This window comes from Polistes fuscatus, unplaced genomic scaffold (assembly GCF_010416935.1).
Source record: "Polistes fuscatus isolate 324 unplaced genomic scaffold, CU_Pfus_HIC Scaffold8, whole genome shotgun sequence".
NCBI classification, from domain to species: Eukaryota; Metazoa; Arthropoda; class Insecta; order Hymenoptera; family Vespidae; genus Polistes; species Polistes fuscatus.
In genome coordinates this window covers 2,599,585-2,612,945 of record NW_025113162.1, presented here as the reverse complement: position 1 = coordinate 2,612,945, position 13,361 = coordinate 2,599,585, and the positions used below count along the sequence as shown (strand labels likewise).

Here is a 13,361-nt window from a genome sequence, read left to right as displayed (position 1 = left end):
GTCTAATTGTTATTTGAAAAACCGTTACTGTTGAAAAGTACTTTTGACACAAATACTTTTAAATATTCTCCTCAATTATATACATTAAAAAGAAAAAAAAGATTCACAATGCGCATATATTTGAAAGAAATAATACTTTACAATTTTAAATCATTTTGCGGCAAAGTAATTATCGGTCCGTTTACGCCTTTTTGTGCAATTATTGGACCAAATGGCACTGGTAAATATATATATATATATATATACATTTTTTAATTATTTATTGTATATTCTCATTTTTTTTATGAATTCATAAAATATTTGTAAACAAAAATATATATATATATATATATGTTTATATATTTCCAGGAAAATCTAATATCATGGATGCGATTAGTTTTGTAATGGGAGAAAAAATCAGTAGTTTACGTGCTCGTCGATTAAATGATCTTATTTCCCATAAGTCTGATGGAACATTAATATCAAATAGGTGTTTGATTTTATATTACCATTGTTTATTTTTTCATTTATTTGTATGACATCATTATTTTCTTTTGTTTGATACCATTCTAACTGAAAATATTATTATTGTTATTTGTAGTACACATGTAACAGCTATTTTTGAAATAGAAGGTAAGGGTAAGAAATTTACCCGTAGCATTCAAAATTCTTCCAATGTATATAGTATAAATAACGAGGTAAAATAAAAATAATATTTTCCTTTTATTAAGTAAATAGAAATTCAATTGTATGTAAATTACAATAATTCTTATAATAATAAAATGTTTAGATTGTTAAATTTGAATTTTACATACGTGAACTTATATCGCTTGGACTTAATGTAAAAAGTAAGAATTTCCTAATATTTCAAGGAGGTATTGAAGCGATGTGTGTAATAAATCCTAAAGAAATTTCTATTATGTTCGATGAAATTAGCAAGTCTGCCGAACTAAAATCGGAATACAAAACGTAATATAAGAAATAATTGTTTTTCCTAAAATTATTTGATTATTTTAAGTGTTATAAGAAAAATATTTAATATCTATCTTTACTTATGTAGATCACAAAACGAAATGCAAAAATGTGATCTAGACTTTCATCATATGATTCACAAAAAGAAGTGTCTCATAGTTGAAAAGAAACGTCTTTTATTACAACAAGAGGAAGCAAAAGAATATAATTTATTACAAAAGGAATATGTATGTTAACTTGTTATCGTACTATAAAAAACATTCTGTATTATGATTTATGTTCTTTATCTTCTTTAAAACATTTAGCAAGATAAAAAAACAGAATTACAACTATTTAGATTGTTTCATATAAAAAGGGATCTTGAGAATTTACAATTACTTTGGAACGACAATAAATCCAAAATGGATCAATATGAGGATGAGAAAAAAAAGGCAGAAATTATATTGGAACAAAAGAAGAAGAAATATTTTGAAATAATGGATCAAGAAGCAATGATGGAAGATAATTTGACAAAAACAAATTTACAACAAGCTCAAAAAACTACACAGTTAATTGCTGCGAAAGAAAAAATTTCTCATTTACAACAAAAGATTTCATTTATTCATAAATCTTTAACTAAAGCACATCATGCGAATGAAGTACATCGTAAGACTATGGAAGATTTAAAAAATGAATTGGCAAAAATAGAGGCATTAAAAATTAATTTAACGCAAAGCATTTCAAGTGAACTTGAATCGCAACAAAGTAACTTGGAATTGGACAATGCTCAAGTATTATAGAATACTTACATATTCTTTATAATATATTTTTGTATATAATTATGTTTTCTTTTTATTCAATATTAAATTTTAATTTACATATTTTTTTTTTTTATAAAGATAGAAACCTATTATTATTTAAAAGGTAAAGTAGAACGAGAGTGTAAAAAACAAACGAAAAATCTAAATTCTCTTAAGTACGACCAAGAGAACGATCAAAATAAACTTGATAATGAAAAACAAAAAAAAATTGAATTGGAAGATAAAAAGAAAAGATTTCAATTTATGTTAAAAGAAACAGAAAAGCGAGTAGAACTATTAGAGCAATATATAATAACAACCGAAGTTATTTTAGCAGAGCAAAAAACACTTAAACATAATCTTAAAGATGAAATAATACAAAATAACATTATAATGGAAGAAACGCAAATAGAACTCAATAGAATTACAAATAAATTAAATGCTATTCAAATAAATAAATTCGCAGTTTCAAAAGAATGCGAAAAATTAAAAACGATTAGAGTTTTAAAAGATTTATTTCCAGAAGTGGTAATTTTATATCTTATTAGTTAACTTTAACTTCAAAATTCTTCTTTTCTATAATTATGTTATACTTTATATTTTTAGTATGGTCGTTTATTTACTTTGTGTAAACCAATTCATGAACGATATAATATTGCTGTAACTAAAGTACTTTGGAATTTCAAAGATGCAATCGTTGTTAAAACAGAAAAAGTAGCAAAGAAATGCATTGATTATTTGAAACAACAAAAAATACGTATAGAAACATTTTTACCACTTGATACTTTAAAGATTCAATCTGACAGTAACCAGCTTCGACATAATTTGAGGTATTATCTTTTAAAAATATAAATAAACAATATGTAAGTAGAAATTTCAAATACAATAACAAAATTTTCAAGTGTTAATCTATTCATAGAAATATGAGAAATCTACAAAATGTGCAGCTATTATATGATGTAATCGAATACTTTCCTAAAGAAATTTCTAATGCTATCTTATTTGTGACCAAAAATACGCTTTTATGCGAAACATCAGAAGATGCTACAAGAGTTGCATATGAAATTCATTCGGATCACAGATACTCAGTGAGTAACTTACGAATTGTATACTTATTATATTTTAATAAGCATTAATTAATTTTATCTCTTTTATTTACATATTTTTATTCTATAATAGTGTGTTACGCTTGATGGAAGTTATTACCAGAAATCAGGTTTAATTTCTGGAGGATCTTTTGACTTATCAACCAAAGCTACTGTATGGAAAGATAAGCAAACACAAGAGATGAAGTTACAAAAGGTTCTTAATTCTTTTTTTTTTCTTTATATAATTATATAAATAACAATTTTGATTTTAATAAGAATAATTTTAGGCAACTTTAATAGAAAAAATGAAGGAGGTTTCAAAATGTAGTAAAAAACAATCTGAGCTGAGTACAATAAACTCTGAAATTTGTAGTCTCACTAACAAATTAAAATACAGTCGTGTCGATTTAGACAATATTGTAAGTGTCCTTTGTGAATATATTACTGATTTTCTTTAATATCTGATTTATATAATGTATCTATTTTCAGAAAAAACAAATAAGTAATTTGGAAACAGATATCGAAAACATAAATCACCAAATAATATCAATAGTTGTAAGTATTTAATATATTTTGCTACCATTAATATTAATTATAATGAAATATATTCTACTACCATTAATATTAATTATAATTAAATATATTCTTTTAACTATTATTTTAACTATATATATATAATATTATATATATATTTTTTATTTTTATTTTTGTAGGATAATATAGAATCAATTCAGAAAATTATAAATAAAAGACAGGAAAATATTCAAAATATTGAAAATCAAATAAACAAAGTGGAAAATAGAATATTTTCTATATTTTGTAAAAATATTAACGTTGCCGATATTCGAGAATATGAAAATGGCAGATTGCGGTATTTGTTTTATTACATTATTTTTATATTAAATAAATAATGTTATATATATTTTATAACATATATCTTTCATAGAATACGTGGACAACATAAAAAACGAGAAATGGAATTAGAAAATCAATATAATTGCATAAAAAATGCATTAGATTTAGAAATACATCATAATACAGAAGGTGTTATATTACTTTAATACTTGATTATAATTTTTAAATATCTAGCGTATTAATTTGTTAATATGTTATTATATATACTTAATACATTAATTTTTTGTATATATACATTATCATAGATGAGATGACAAAGTATAAAACTGCTATTCAAACTGCTAAAGAACAATTAAAAATAGCATTTGAAGAAGAGTCTGCAATTGCAGATGTTATTAATAAACAGAGCAATGAATTACAAAATTTAAGTCACATCCATACAAATTTAAAGATGGAAGTAATTCAAATGAAAAACGAATTAGCGCTATGCAGACATCAGATTGGTATAATTACCAAATTAATTTTGGAGACAAGAAGGGAACATACGATAATTGCAATAAAAATTAAAAAAAAAAAAACAGAATCGGATAGTATACTTAAAGACTGTCAGGTTAAATTTCTTTATCAAATTGATTTTTTTATATATATATCGATAAATATAAATTATAATATACAAATTGCAGAAAATTTAACTTAAATATTTTTTTACTTATTTGCATTAGATGGAAGATATAATAATTCCTATGTCTAATCAAAATACCCTAAATGATTCTGTATGGGCATCTTCAATAAATACTTCAAGCTTAAATACAATAGGACAAAATGAAGATAATATTTTGTCAAAAATAAATTTTTCATCTCTGTTGCATGAATTACAAACAATTAATGAAGATCAATTCGATAACATCAAAAATAAATTAGTAAAAAACATTGATGTAATAAAACATAAATTGAAATTAATACCGGCTCCAAATTTAAAGGTTTTAATTCATACGTAATATTTATAAAAATATCAATAATATATTTTGATGAGATAATATATTATATATATTATTTAGTTGTAAGTAATTATTTCTTAACTATTAACAATTAATTAATTATAATACAGGCAAATGAAAACTTGATATTAGTACACGAGAAGTTGAACATAATAAATAAAGCTGTAAAAGATATACGCAATATTGCTAATATTGCAAAAAAAAAATTTACAAAAGTAAAAGAAGAAAGGATTAATAGATTTACGAAATGCTTTGACTATCTTACTTCTCATGTAGATTACATTTATAAAGTAAGAGATATTTATTTTATTTTAACTTAAATCATTTTTGTTTTATATCTTATTACTTTTTACAGTATTTACTTAATAATAAGTCTGCTCAAGCTTTCTTTGTTCCGCACAATCCAGAAGAACCATATTTAAACGACATAAATTACAGTTGCATGGTACCAGGGAAAAATTTTAATTTCTTATCGAGTCTTTCAGGAGGAGAACAAGTATTTGCTGTTCTAGCTTTACTATTTGCAATGCACAGGTACACCTTTTTTTAATATTTACTAATTAACTTGTGATATGTTTAAATATAATACCTATTACATTCATATTATAGATATGAAGCTGCACCATTTATTATTTTGGATGAAATAGATGCAACTTTGGATAAAATTAACGTTGAAAACTTTGTTAATTTTGTCCGATCCAATCTTGATTTAATGCACTTCATAATAATATCATTAAAAGAAAAATTATTTGTTAATGCTGATAATCTTATTGGAGTCACTGCTAAAGTAACGTTCTATTAACATTTTTCTTTTATATGTTTTCCTTATTTTTTTTTATTTTCTTTATTTTATTCCCTCTATATAAATCATAAATTATATATATATGTTTTGTTTGCATTACAGCAAGAAGGAGAAATTTTAGAAAGTAGTGTATTCATTCTTTCACTCGACTTATATGAATATAATACAAATCATTAAATGGTAAAATACAATATACTTTTATGGTCATCGTAATAAATTGACAAGTTCATCGGATTTTTTTAAAAAAAGTAAGATAAAATTTAATATTTTGTTCTGTTTTATGCGGATCTTATTTTATACCTCTATAATTATTAATTGTGTCGTTAAATGTACACACATATCTTAATTTTATTTTTATTTAAATATATATCAGAAATAACGTTTCTATTTAAAATTATTTTATTCCTATTAGCGTAACATTATAACATTATTCATATTTGTGCGTATGTAGATTGTGTATATTACTGATGATACATCCTTCATTTATAAAACAGCCTTGACTTTAAAGCTTATAATTTAAATTTGAACTACTATGGTTTAAAACAATAATTAGATGAAAAAAAATAATTATTATAAAACAAACAATTTCATAATAAACGAAGCATTTAAATTTACTTGTTAATGTTAAAATTTATACTGAATAAGTCATAACATTATGAAAATAAAAATCTTAATATTAATATTTTTTTATTAAGAATATAATATTAATAATTTATAGTTTCCCATTGTAAAGTCTCTATAAATTATATTTTGTAAAACTTGACTTGCATATTAAGATTTGCTGATATCAACGATATTCAATACTTTTACTAAAAATTGATAATTGTACTATTTCACTAATTTTCCATCTATTAATATTGTATTTCCTATAAATGTTAAAGACCATTTTGTAATACGTTAAAGGCAGCTCCTAAAGCCCAACTTAATTCATGTCCATTAATTTTCTTATACAACTGCAACAAAAACATTCATTTCACTAACAAAATATAATTTTATATATTTCTTATTTATATTTTAGACTTATATCATTGTTTAAATAAATATATATATTCACATAAATTTTACTTACAAATAACCTTGTAGAAGGATCTAAGCCAAAACCATTATGTAACAAGACATAAATAAATGTCAAATCCAAGCACATAAATGGTTGATCTGTATTAGGATAATCACAAGTTTCCGTAGCTTGTTTTAAAAAAGCACCTAAGTGTATAGCACCACCAGTGAAGGGATCTATTAAACCTACCTGTAGTAATTAATTATTGATTTAAATTAAATTATATAGAAAATAGAAAAAATAAAAAAAATAAAATATACAAATTTACCTCAGTCGCGCGTTCGAAATAATAAGAAAAAGCATATATTTCATGAGTGTTTAGTCCTATTGGCTTATTGCTTATTGTATTGACATATTCTTCTATAATCTTTAAACATTTTGAAAATCTTACAATCGGTCTATTCTCATCACCTCCTGCGAAATTTTGTGTCTTAACTGTTTTAAATGTTCCATTAACAGGTCCTTTTACTATATAATTTTTTCCTCCATAACTCCATTCAGTATTTACAATTGGATTTATGCATTCTGATCTGATTACTATTGGGCCCTTTTCAGTAGTATTTTTTATATTCATTCCATGCATCAAAATTTCTTTTCTAGCTGCCATTAAACCCATTCCTAAATAGCTATGCGTATATACACTCATATTATGACTAAAGGCATTAATAGCATAGACATGTTCTTTCAATTCTTTTGTTTGCATTTTATTTGGTGCAAAAGTTACTTGTGTAGAGCCCCCGCCAAGATCAAGTGCAGCTACTGTGTTTTCAGATGAATGGGAATTAAGTTTATCCAATAAGAAATTTACAGTGAACCAAGAAAAAATTCCTTCGCTGGCTCCATCCATTATAGAAATAGCATTTTTGGATACTTTAAAGCCAGATGATTCAAAAAGTTTACTACATTCTTCAAGTATATTATTTGCTTTATGTCCAGGCAGTAATCTGAGGCCAGCCGTAGCCTTCATACTAAGTGGTGTATTAACCCATTCTGATTGTGGTATCACTGTCTTTGCTTTTTCCAACAATTTAATAAGAGATTTAGCAGCAAATTTAGGATCGTCAGCGAATGCACTTAATCCAGGTTTGGTATCACTATATAATTCAGCATCCAGTACTAAATGACGATTTAGAATTGACTCGTGGAAACTAAATGCTAATACACGACTACCAGTAGATCCAGCATCGATGATAACAACATAAAAAGGCTTTTGTATATTTAATGAAAATGCTAATGTGTCAATAACTTTACTACCAATTCTTATTGGCTTTAAGTCATTTGCTATTGCAATATAACCAAGGAATAATGCACCAAGTAAAGCAACTATTATAAAATATTTTCTCCCAAGTTGGTTGGTACTTTTCTTCGTACTGGATGATGATACATTTTCATAGACTTTTTCATTTCCAGACTTCAGCTAAAAAAAGAATATCAATAAGAATATAGATATAAACAATATTTTTAAAAATAATTAAGCATAAAATTTGCATCATAAACATAGTATCATAATTAATAATACCTTAATAATTATACGCATTCGACTTTAAGTTTTATAATCAAAATAAAATATTGTTAATAAGATTCAATATTTTCGAAATAACGATATACATGTAACTAAAATGTGTCTGTCATATATTAAACAAATGAAGAAAAAAATGAATAAAAAGGTATGTCAAAATAAATAAAAAAAATAAATAAAAATAAGATAAAAATAATGTGTGTGTTAGGAACTTTACGTATAAATAAAGTTTAACCACGAATCATGCAAAGATAAAAGAGGACACATGCAAAAGCAAAACATCGAAGTGCATAATTATAACTCACAAGTCTATATTGCATCTAGTGTACACAGAGCGCGTGTTTCTTTAGAAAAAACGAAATATTCTAATTATATCTTAACAATAAATGAAATTGTTTTGTGTCATAAACTTCTCATCGTCCATATTTCTGTACAATATAACAAATGCTGGAATAGATAAGAATGCATTCTATCTTCACACGAGTGTATATACGTATTCATGCAACATATATATATATATATATGATATATATGTATACACTTCTTGGCGCGATGTACACGTGGCTTTTGGCTCCTATATTATATATGTGTGTAAACAGGTGTGTATATATGTCATGTGCTGTATCAAGAAGTGACGAAGAAGAGTATAGTAAAATAGTAATAAATCCATTTCATAGCTTGCATTTATAATTTCATCATAATAATAATCACATCAATAGTGTATACAGTAAGTAACGTATAACATAGTTCGTAAAAAATCATTATTATTTCAAGAAATAATTAAAAGGAGAAAATATATAACAGTTTTATCCCAAAAAAAAGAAAAAAATGAACTCTTTCTCATAGAAATTAGATTCGATAAATTGAATTACGCAATCTTTCTAGAATTTTAGAAACTAATTAATAACTGTAACTATATATATATATATGTGTGTGTGTGTGTGTGTGTATATACAATATATATGTATACTTATATTAGATACCTTTCTCTGTCTCGCACTCATTTTGCCTGATTGTTTACAGTAAAATTAAAATTAAAAATAAGTAATATAGCAGTGCAGATTCTAGTGAGAGCACGTCAAAAACCAATTGTTACTGCTTGACGAAAATACTTTGAACTCGTCGTCGTCTCGAATGTTTTACACAACAAGGAACCTATTGAAGTCCAGTATATATTGAAATCATCATGATCTGGCAGTATATGATAACATTTCCAAGGTCATTCCCACTTATGATATTTTTTTACAAAATTTCATATTTCAATAAATACATATAAAAATTATTTATTTATTTGTTTATACGTTTACATATATCTTTTTATTTTTACATAATTTATTTATTTATTGCGATAAAAGAAATAATAATAATAATAATTAACGTAGAATTATTATGTATTGTAATAAGAGATTTGTTCATAACCTATTATTTATTTACACATAATTGTAGGTTAAAAGTGATCTATATGTGTTTGTTCATCTTTAATCAGTAATTAAGAAATAAATTTTATTTTCGACAATTTGATATCTTATCTTGTAGGGTATTTTTTGAACGAATTTTTATTAGCCAATTTATTTTGTCTGTTTTCTTTACGATATTAAATTTGTAGCCTTGACGTATGAGCCATTCACAGGTCAAAGTGATTTACTCCACTTTTAGAATGTTTTAAAATTTCAGTGTCACAACGTTTGATAGATATGTTTAACTTTCAATATTTAAAAATAAATTTTCTTAATAATTAAACGTAATACTGCCTTACTATTTCTGTTGTGGAGTTAATTGATTTTGAAAATATCAGTGATTTGTATAATAGGATTACAGTATTAACTAATAGTAATATATTATTTCATTTTCTTGTGTATAAATAGAAATTCTGTATTGAGTCTAAATATGGTATATGTTAAGAATAGTATAAAGTTTTTCTTATGTAGTTGTGTGTATGCTATGTAATAAACAATAAAGTATTTATAGAGAACATTTGAGAAATATTTTTTCATGATAGATTAATTTAATTATATCTACATAAAATGTTTTTTCTTCTCTATAATTAGTTTAAGTAACTATAGCAATAACAGTTATTCTTTTGTTCATTTATTAGTTATCTATCATTTTATTCTGCAATAGTGCTTTTATTTATTCTCTTACAATTAGAAATAAAAGAGCAATTATGTAATATGTAAGATAAAGTAATTTATGATTATTATTTAAAAATGCATTATCATTAATGATAAAGAAATGCAATATATGAAAATTGTTTTGCTATACTTGAAAAGATAATTGGTAAAATTATATATATATATAAGTTTCTTATTCATTATGTAAATTTATCGAATAGTTAACCGTGCATTTGATACAATGAAATTTATTAAGAAACTGTTCTGAAAAAATAGCTAGAAAAGTCTTAGAGGTTAGAGTTGTTAAATGTAAAAATAGATTGCAAGTCAGTAAACACATTTATAGCATGTGTTCATAGTAGAAAAATCCCGAGTGTTCTGCAAGTTCTTTTCATTCAAGAGAAAGCTCTCTCCTACAATGGATACTATCAATATCAGACAGTCTTAGTTAACACATCATATAAATCTATATGGGATTATTTATATATATTATTTTATTCATAGTGAATGTTCCTATAAATATATAGAATAAAAATTCTTGATTATTGTGATATTAATAAGTTATTATAAAAGATGTTAAAAATAACAAGCTAAAAAAGATGTATCAACAAAAAGTACATTCGCAAAGGAATTTGATAAAAGAAGGCATCATACAAATTGGTGCCGGTGGTTCTGCAGGCTTTGTTGAAGTTTGTATAATGCATCCAATGGATCTTGTCAAAACACGATTTCAACTTCAAGTTAGAATGCAAGCAGCAGATGCCACCTACTACACAGGTACTTATAACATGATTATAAAAATTATCTTAAACTAGTTATTTAATTTTCTTACTTATTGCTATAGGAATTATAGATTGTATGCATAAGATGTGTAAATCTGAAGGTGTTACTGCGCTTTGGAAAGGGTTGCTTCCACCAATTATCGTAGAAACACCTAAAAGAGCAGTGAAAGTATGCATTGAACAATTTAGTAATCAAGATCTTTTTTAATTATTTTATGATTCATTTGTTATAAATTTTGTTCTTTTAGTTTTTTACATTCGAACAATACAAACAATTCTTCTTATTTGGTGCTGCGTCACCTAGTCCTTTGGTAACAATGATTGATTGGATCATTATTTTTATTAATATATATATTTATATATTCTTTAAAACAGAAGTTTAAAGTAAAAATTTTTGTAGACATTCTCATGTGCTGGCTTTTTTGCTGGAGTTACTGAGGGTGTTTTAGTAAATCCTTTCGAAGTTATCAAAGTAAAACAACAATCAAATCGTGTTGGAAGACCTTCGACTGCTATCGTAACAAGAGAAATTATATCAAAATATGGATTTGGATTAAATGGACTTTATAGGGGACTATCTGCCACTATAATGAGAAATGCTGTATTTAATTCTTTTTATTTTGGATTTTATCATTCTGTAAAAAATTATATACCAGTTAAAAAAGATCCTTTGCTCGAATTTGGAACTAAGGTAATTATGACATAATGTTTATGAACACTTCTTATATTATATTTCTAATAAAATATTATTGATTGCTTAGGTCGGTTTAGGTTTCGTATCAGGAACGGTAGCTTCTTGTTTAAATATACCTTTTGACGTTGCTAAAAGTCGTATACAAGGACCACAAGGAAATATACAATACAAAGGAACACTAAATACTATTTGTATTATTTATAAAAATGAAGGGTATGGTATTATCGTTTCACACACACATATTGCCTATAAATTGATATAATATTAAATTTTAATTATTTAATATTAAAAATTAATTATTATTTATCTTTCATTAGTTTTTTTTATATTTTAGATTTAAAGCTTTATACAAAGGTTTATTGCCAAAGGTATTGAGATTAGGCCCAGGAGGAGCTATTATGCTTGTAGTTTATGATTATATGCATGTCTACCTTACTGAGAAGTTTTCATATTAATTTCTAAATTTAATGCTATGTACAATAAGTACATAACATTAAGTAAATCAATAAGTAATACATATTATTTTACAGTATAATAAAAAATGTGCATTTTGTTACAATAACAATAACAATCTAATAGTTTTGTACTTTATTACAGAAAATTTGTAATTATTTTGTAATAATACTTTCCACTAATTGTAACTTTTGTAATAATTGTAATAATAATTTCTAATTTATATTTAATTTTATTATTATATTTTTAGGATTCTTTTATAACAAAAAACACAAATTTCATGTTTAATCACCTAATATCGAATCTAATAAGATGTCAAAATCATTTGACTTAGTCGATAAAGTGGCAGACTGTGTTTTGAGATCTAAAAATAAAAATTTAAAAATCATGAGTAAAATAAATTAGTTAATTCAATGATATGAGAGTTTCATAAAATATGCAAAACATAAAGAGTCTACATATTTGATTAAAAATTGTTTTAAAAATTAAATTACCATTTTTAAACTGTATGTTTGGTAAAGGCATTTGTCTTATATTACTTTGTAAGGTAGGTGATTCCAGAGATAACAAGAAATCTAAATCTTCTTCTGTATCATCATTTTCATTTCGTTCCCCAACTACGGTTGTTTTATTATCACTCATAGTCTTTTTAAAACCTAAATTCTTATCTAGCTGCTCTTCACTTTTATTCTCTACTGATCTATTAAGATTTATTAGATCAGATGAATCTGAGATTTCCAAATTAGACAAGATATTCTTATAAGTTTTTTTTCCTTCTTCAACAGCATTGTGAAAACTTGTTAATTGATCAACCTATGGTGATAAAACGTTATACAAAATGCATAAATTATTCATTGAACAAATACGTAAAGACAAATGTTATGTTTAATGTCTATATGAAAATGCTTACTGTGAAATATTTATCTTCTATTTGAACGCATTCGTTAAAAGGTATACACTTCATAGCAGCAGAAACTAAATTTAAATCTAAAGTAAAGTAATCAAAGCATCCTAATACATCAGCAGACCAATTCTTTTCAGATTTAAGAACAAGCTGCCCATCCGCTGAAGTTGGTATCTTTATGAGAGATTCAAAATCTTTACTGTCATTATTAGTTTCTGCAATATCATATGCAGCATAAGATTGTTTAGGTTGGACTAATAACTTTGATTCTTTTTTAAGTTCTTCTGTAGGTTCGATTTTCTTTTGTGAATGTTTTCCTCGACCTTTTTTATTATGATTTTTCACATTACTCATGTTTTTATAATATA

General features: G+C 24.7%; 6 protein-coding genes across 9 annotated transcripts; 4 read left to right on the top strand and 2 right to left on the bottom strand.

The window, feature by feature from the left end:
- The first annotated feature begins 102 nt into the window (after positions 1 to 102).
- LOC122524803 (structural maintenance of chromosomes protein 1A-like) lies at positions 103 to 1,959 on the top strand. Its single transcript, XM_043647242.1, has 7 exons — positions 103 to 220; positions 349 to 469; positions 581 to 677; positions 770 to 948; positions 1,040 to 1,178; positions 1,257 to 1,721; positions 1,855 to 1,959. Exons 1-7 carry the CDS (start codon positions 109 to 111, stop codon positions 1,861 to 1,863), a joined length of 1,122 nt encoding a protein of 373 aa, XP_043503177.1. The 5' UTR covers positions 103 to 108; the 3' UTR covers positions 1,864 to 1,959.
- Positions 1,960 to 1,994: 35 nt separating this feature from the next.
- On the top strand, positions 1,995 to 5,025 carry LOC122524935 (structural maintenance of chromosomes protein 1A-like). Its single transcript, XM_043647455.1, has 11 exons — positions 1,995 to 2,258; positions 2,337 to 2,560; positions 2,650 to 2,818; positions 2,910 to 3,032; positions 3,106 to 3,237; positions 3,308 to 3,373; positions 3,532 to 3,689; positions 3,765 to 3,862; positions 3,979 to 4,283; positions 4,396 to 4,653; positions 4,782 to 5,025. The coding sequence occupies exons 1-11, from the start codon at positions 1,995 to 1,997 to the stop codon at positions 4,989 to 4,991; spliced, it is 2,007 nt and encodes a 668-aa protein (XP_043503390.1). The 3' UTR covers positions 4,992 to 5,025.
- An 88-nt stretch (positions 5,026 to 5,113) lies between these two features.
- LOC122524934 (structural maintenance of chromosomes protein 1A-like) lies at positions 5,114 to 5,650 on the top strand. Its single transcript, XM_043647454.1, has 3 exons — positions 5,114 to 5,205; positions 5,281 to 5,458; positions 5,576 to 5,650. Exons 1-3 carry the CDS (start codon positions 5,114 to 5,116, stop codon positions 5,648 to 5,650), a joined length of 345 nt encoding a protein of 114 aa, XP_043503389.1.
- A 663-nt stretch (positions 5,651 to 6,313) lies between these two features.
- Positions 6,314 to 9,205, bottom strand: LOC122524802 (ectonucleoside triphosphate diphosphohydrolase 5). 3 transcript variants are annotated; one of them, XM_043647239.1, is made up of 4 exons: positions 9,033 to 9,205; positions 6,799 to 7,947; positions 6,543 to 6,719; positions 6,314 to 6,426 (listed from the first exon to the last, which is right to left on the bottom strand). In XM_043647239.1, the coding sequence occupies exons 1-4, from the start codon at positions 9,051 to 9,053 to the stop codon at positions 6,349 to 6,351; spliced, it is 1,425 nt and encodes a 474-aa protein (XP_043503174.1). In that variant the 5' UTR covers positions 9,054 to 9,205; the 3' UTR covers positions 6,314 to 6,348. The 3 variants fall into 3 exon arrangements, with proteins under 3 accessions (XP_043503174.1, XP_043503176.1, XP_043503175.1); XM_043647241.1 differs by lacking the exon at positions 9,033 to 9,205 and adding an exon at positions 8,355 to 8,637; XM_043647240.1 differs by lacking the exon at positions 9,033 to 9,205 and adding an exon at positions 8,050 to 8,252.
- A 1,071-nt stretch (positions 9,206 to 10,276) lies between these two features.
- Positions 10,277 to 12,486, top strand: LOC122525078 (mitochondrial 2-oxodicarboxylate carrier). Of its 2 annotated transcripts, XM_043647663.1 has the most exons (6): positions 10,278 to 10,937; positions 11,005 to 11,111; positions 11,191 to 11,253; positions 11,343 to 11,633; positions 11,704 to 11,849; positions 11,971 to 12,486. In XM_043647663.1, the coding sequence occupies exons 1-6, from the start codon at positions 10,760 to 10,762 to the stop codon at positions 12,089 to 12,091; spliced, it is 906 nt and encodes a 301-aa protein (XP_043503598.1). In that variant the 5' UTR covers positions 10,278 to 10,759; the 3' UTR covers positions 12,092 to 12,486. The 2 variants fall into 2 exon arrangements, with proteins under 2 accessions (XP_043503599.1, XP_043503598.1); XM_043647664.1 differs by lacking the exon at positions 11,191 to 11,253 and having other exon boundaries at positions 10,277 to 10,937.
- LOC122524933 lies at positions 12,210 to 13,338 on the bottom strand (the record flags this gene model as incomplete). The annotated part of the gene is made up of 3 exons (XM_043647453.1): positions 12,210 to 12,453; positions 12,584 to 12,902; positions 13,000 to 13,338. Coding segments are annotated over 3 exons (738 nt in total), but the record flags the coding sequence as incomplete, so codon positions are not given.
- Between the last annotated feature and the right edge of the window lie 23 nt (positions 13,339 to 13,361).

What these genes read in the sequence shown, in the direction of transcription:
- LOC122524803 (XM_043647242.1), top strand. Translation starts at nt 109, where the DNA reads ATGCGCATATATTTGAAAGAAATAATACTTTACAATTTTAAATCATTT. An exon ending in CTAAAATCGGAATACAAAAC is followed by an intron (nt 949 to 1,039) that starts GTAATATAAGAA and finishes TTACTTATGTAG; the next exon opens with ATCACAAAACGAAATGCAAA. An exon ending in ATTTATTACAAAAGGAATAT is followed by an intron (nt 1,179 to 1,256) that starts GTATGTTAACTT and finishes TAAAACATTTAG; the next exon opens with CAAGATAAAAAAACAGAATT.
- LOC122524935 (XM_043647455.1), top strand. Translation starts at nt 1,995, where the DNA reads ATGTTAAAAGAAACAGAAAAGCGAGTAGAACTATTAGAGCAATATATA. An exon ending in CAGCTTCGACATAATTTGAG is followed by an intron (nt 2,561 to 2,649) that starts GTATTATCTTTT and finishes ATCTATTCATAG; the next exon opens with AAATATGAGAAATCTACAAA. An exon ending in ACCAAATAATATCAATAGTT is followed by an intron (nt 3,374 to 3,531) that starts GTAAGTATTTAA and finishes TTATTTTTGTAG; the next exon opens with GATAATATAGAATCAATTCA.
- LOC122524934 (XM_043647454.1), top strand. Translation starts at nt 5,114, where the DNA reads ATGGTACCAGGGAAAAATTTTAATTTCTTATCGAGTCTTTCAGGAGGA. An exon ending in TTACTATTTGCAATGCACAG is followed by an intron (nt 5,206 to 5,280) that starts GTACACCTTTTT and finishes TTCATATTATAG; the next exon opens with ATATGAAGCTGCACCATTTA. An exon ending in TTATTGGAGTCACTGCTAAA is followed by an intron (nt 5,459 to 5,575) that starts GTAACGTTCTAT and finishes TTTGCATTACAG; the next exon opens with CAAGAAGGAGAAATTTTAGA.
- LOC122524802 (XM_043647239.1), bottom strand. Translation starts at nt 9,053, where the DNA reads ATGAGTGCGAGACAGAGAAAG. An exon ending in TGAGTGCGAGACAGAGAAAG is followed by an intron (nt 7,948 to 9,032) that starts GTATCTAATATA and finishes TTCTTTTTTTAG; the next exon opens with CTGAAGTCTGGAAATGAAAA. An exon ending in ATCCTTCTACAAGGTTATTT is followed by an intron (nt 6,427 to 6,542) that starts GTAAGTAAAATT and finishes TTTTTGTTGCAG; the next exon opens with TTGTATAAGAAAATTAATGG.
- LOC122525078 (XM_043647663.1), top strand. Translation starts at nt 10,760, where the DNA reads ATGTATCAACAAAAAGTACATTCGCAAAGGAATTTGATAAAAGAAGGC. An exon ending in AGATGCCACCTACTACACAG is followed by an intron (nt 10,938 to 11,004) that starts GTACTTATAACA and finishes TTATTGCTATAG; the next exon opens with GAATTATAGATTGTATGCAT. An exon ending in TGCTCGAATTTGGAACTAAG is followed by an intron (nt 11,634 to 11,703) that starts GTAATTATGACA and finishes TTGATTGCTTAG; the next exon opens with GTCGGTTTAGGTTTCGTATC.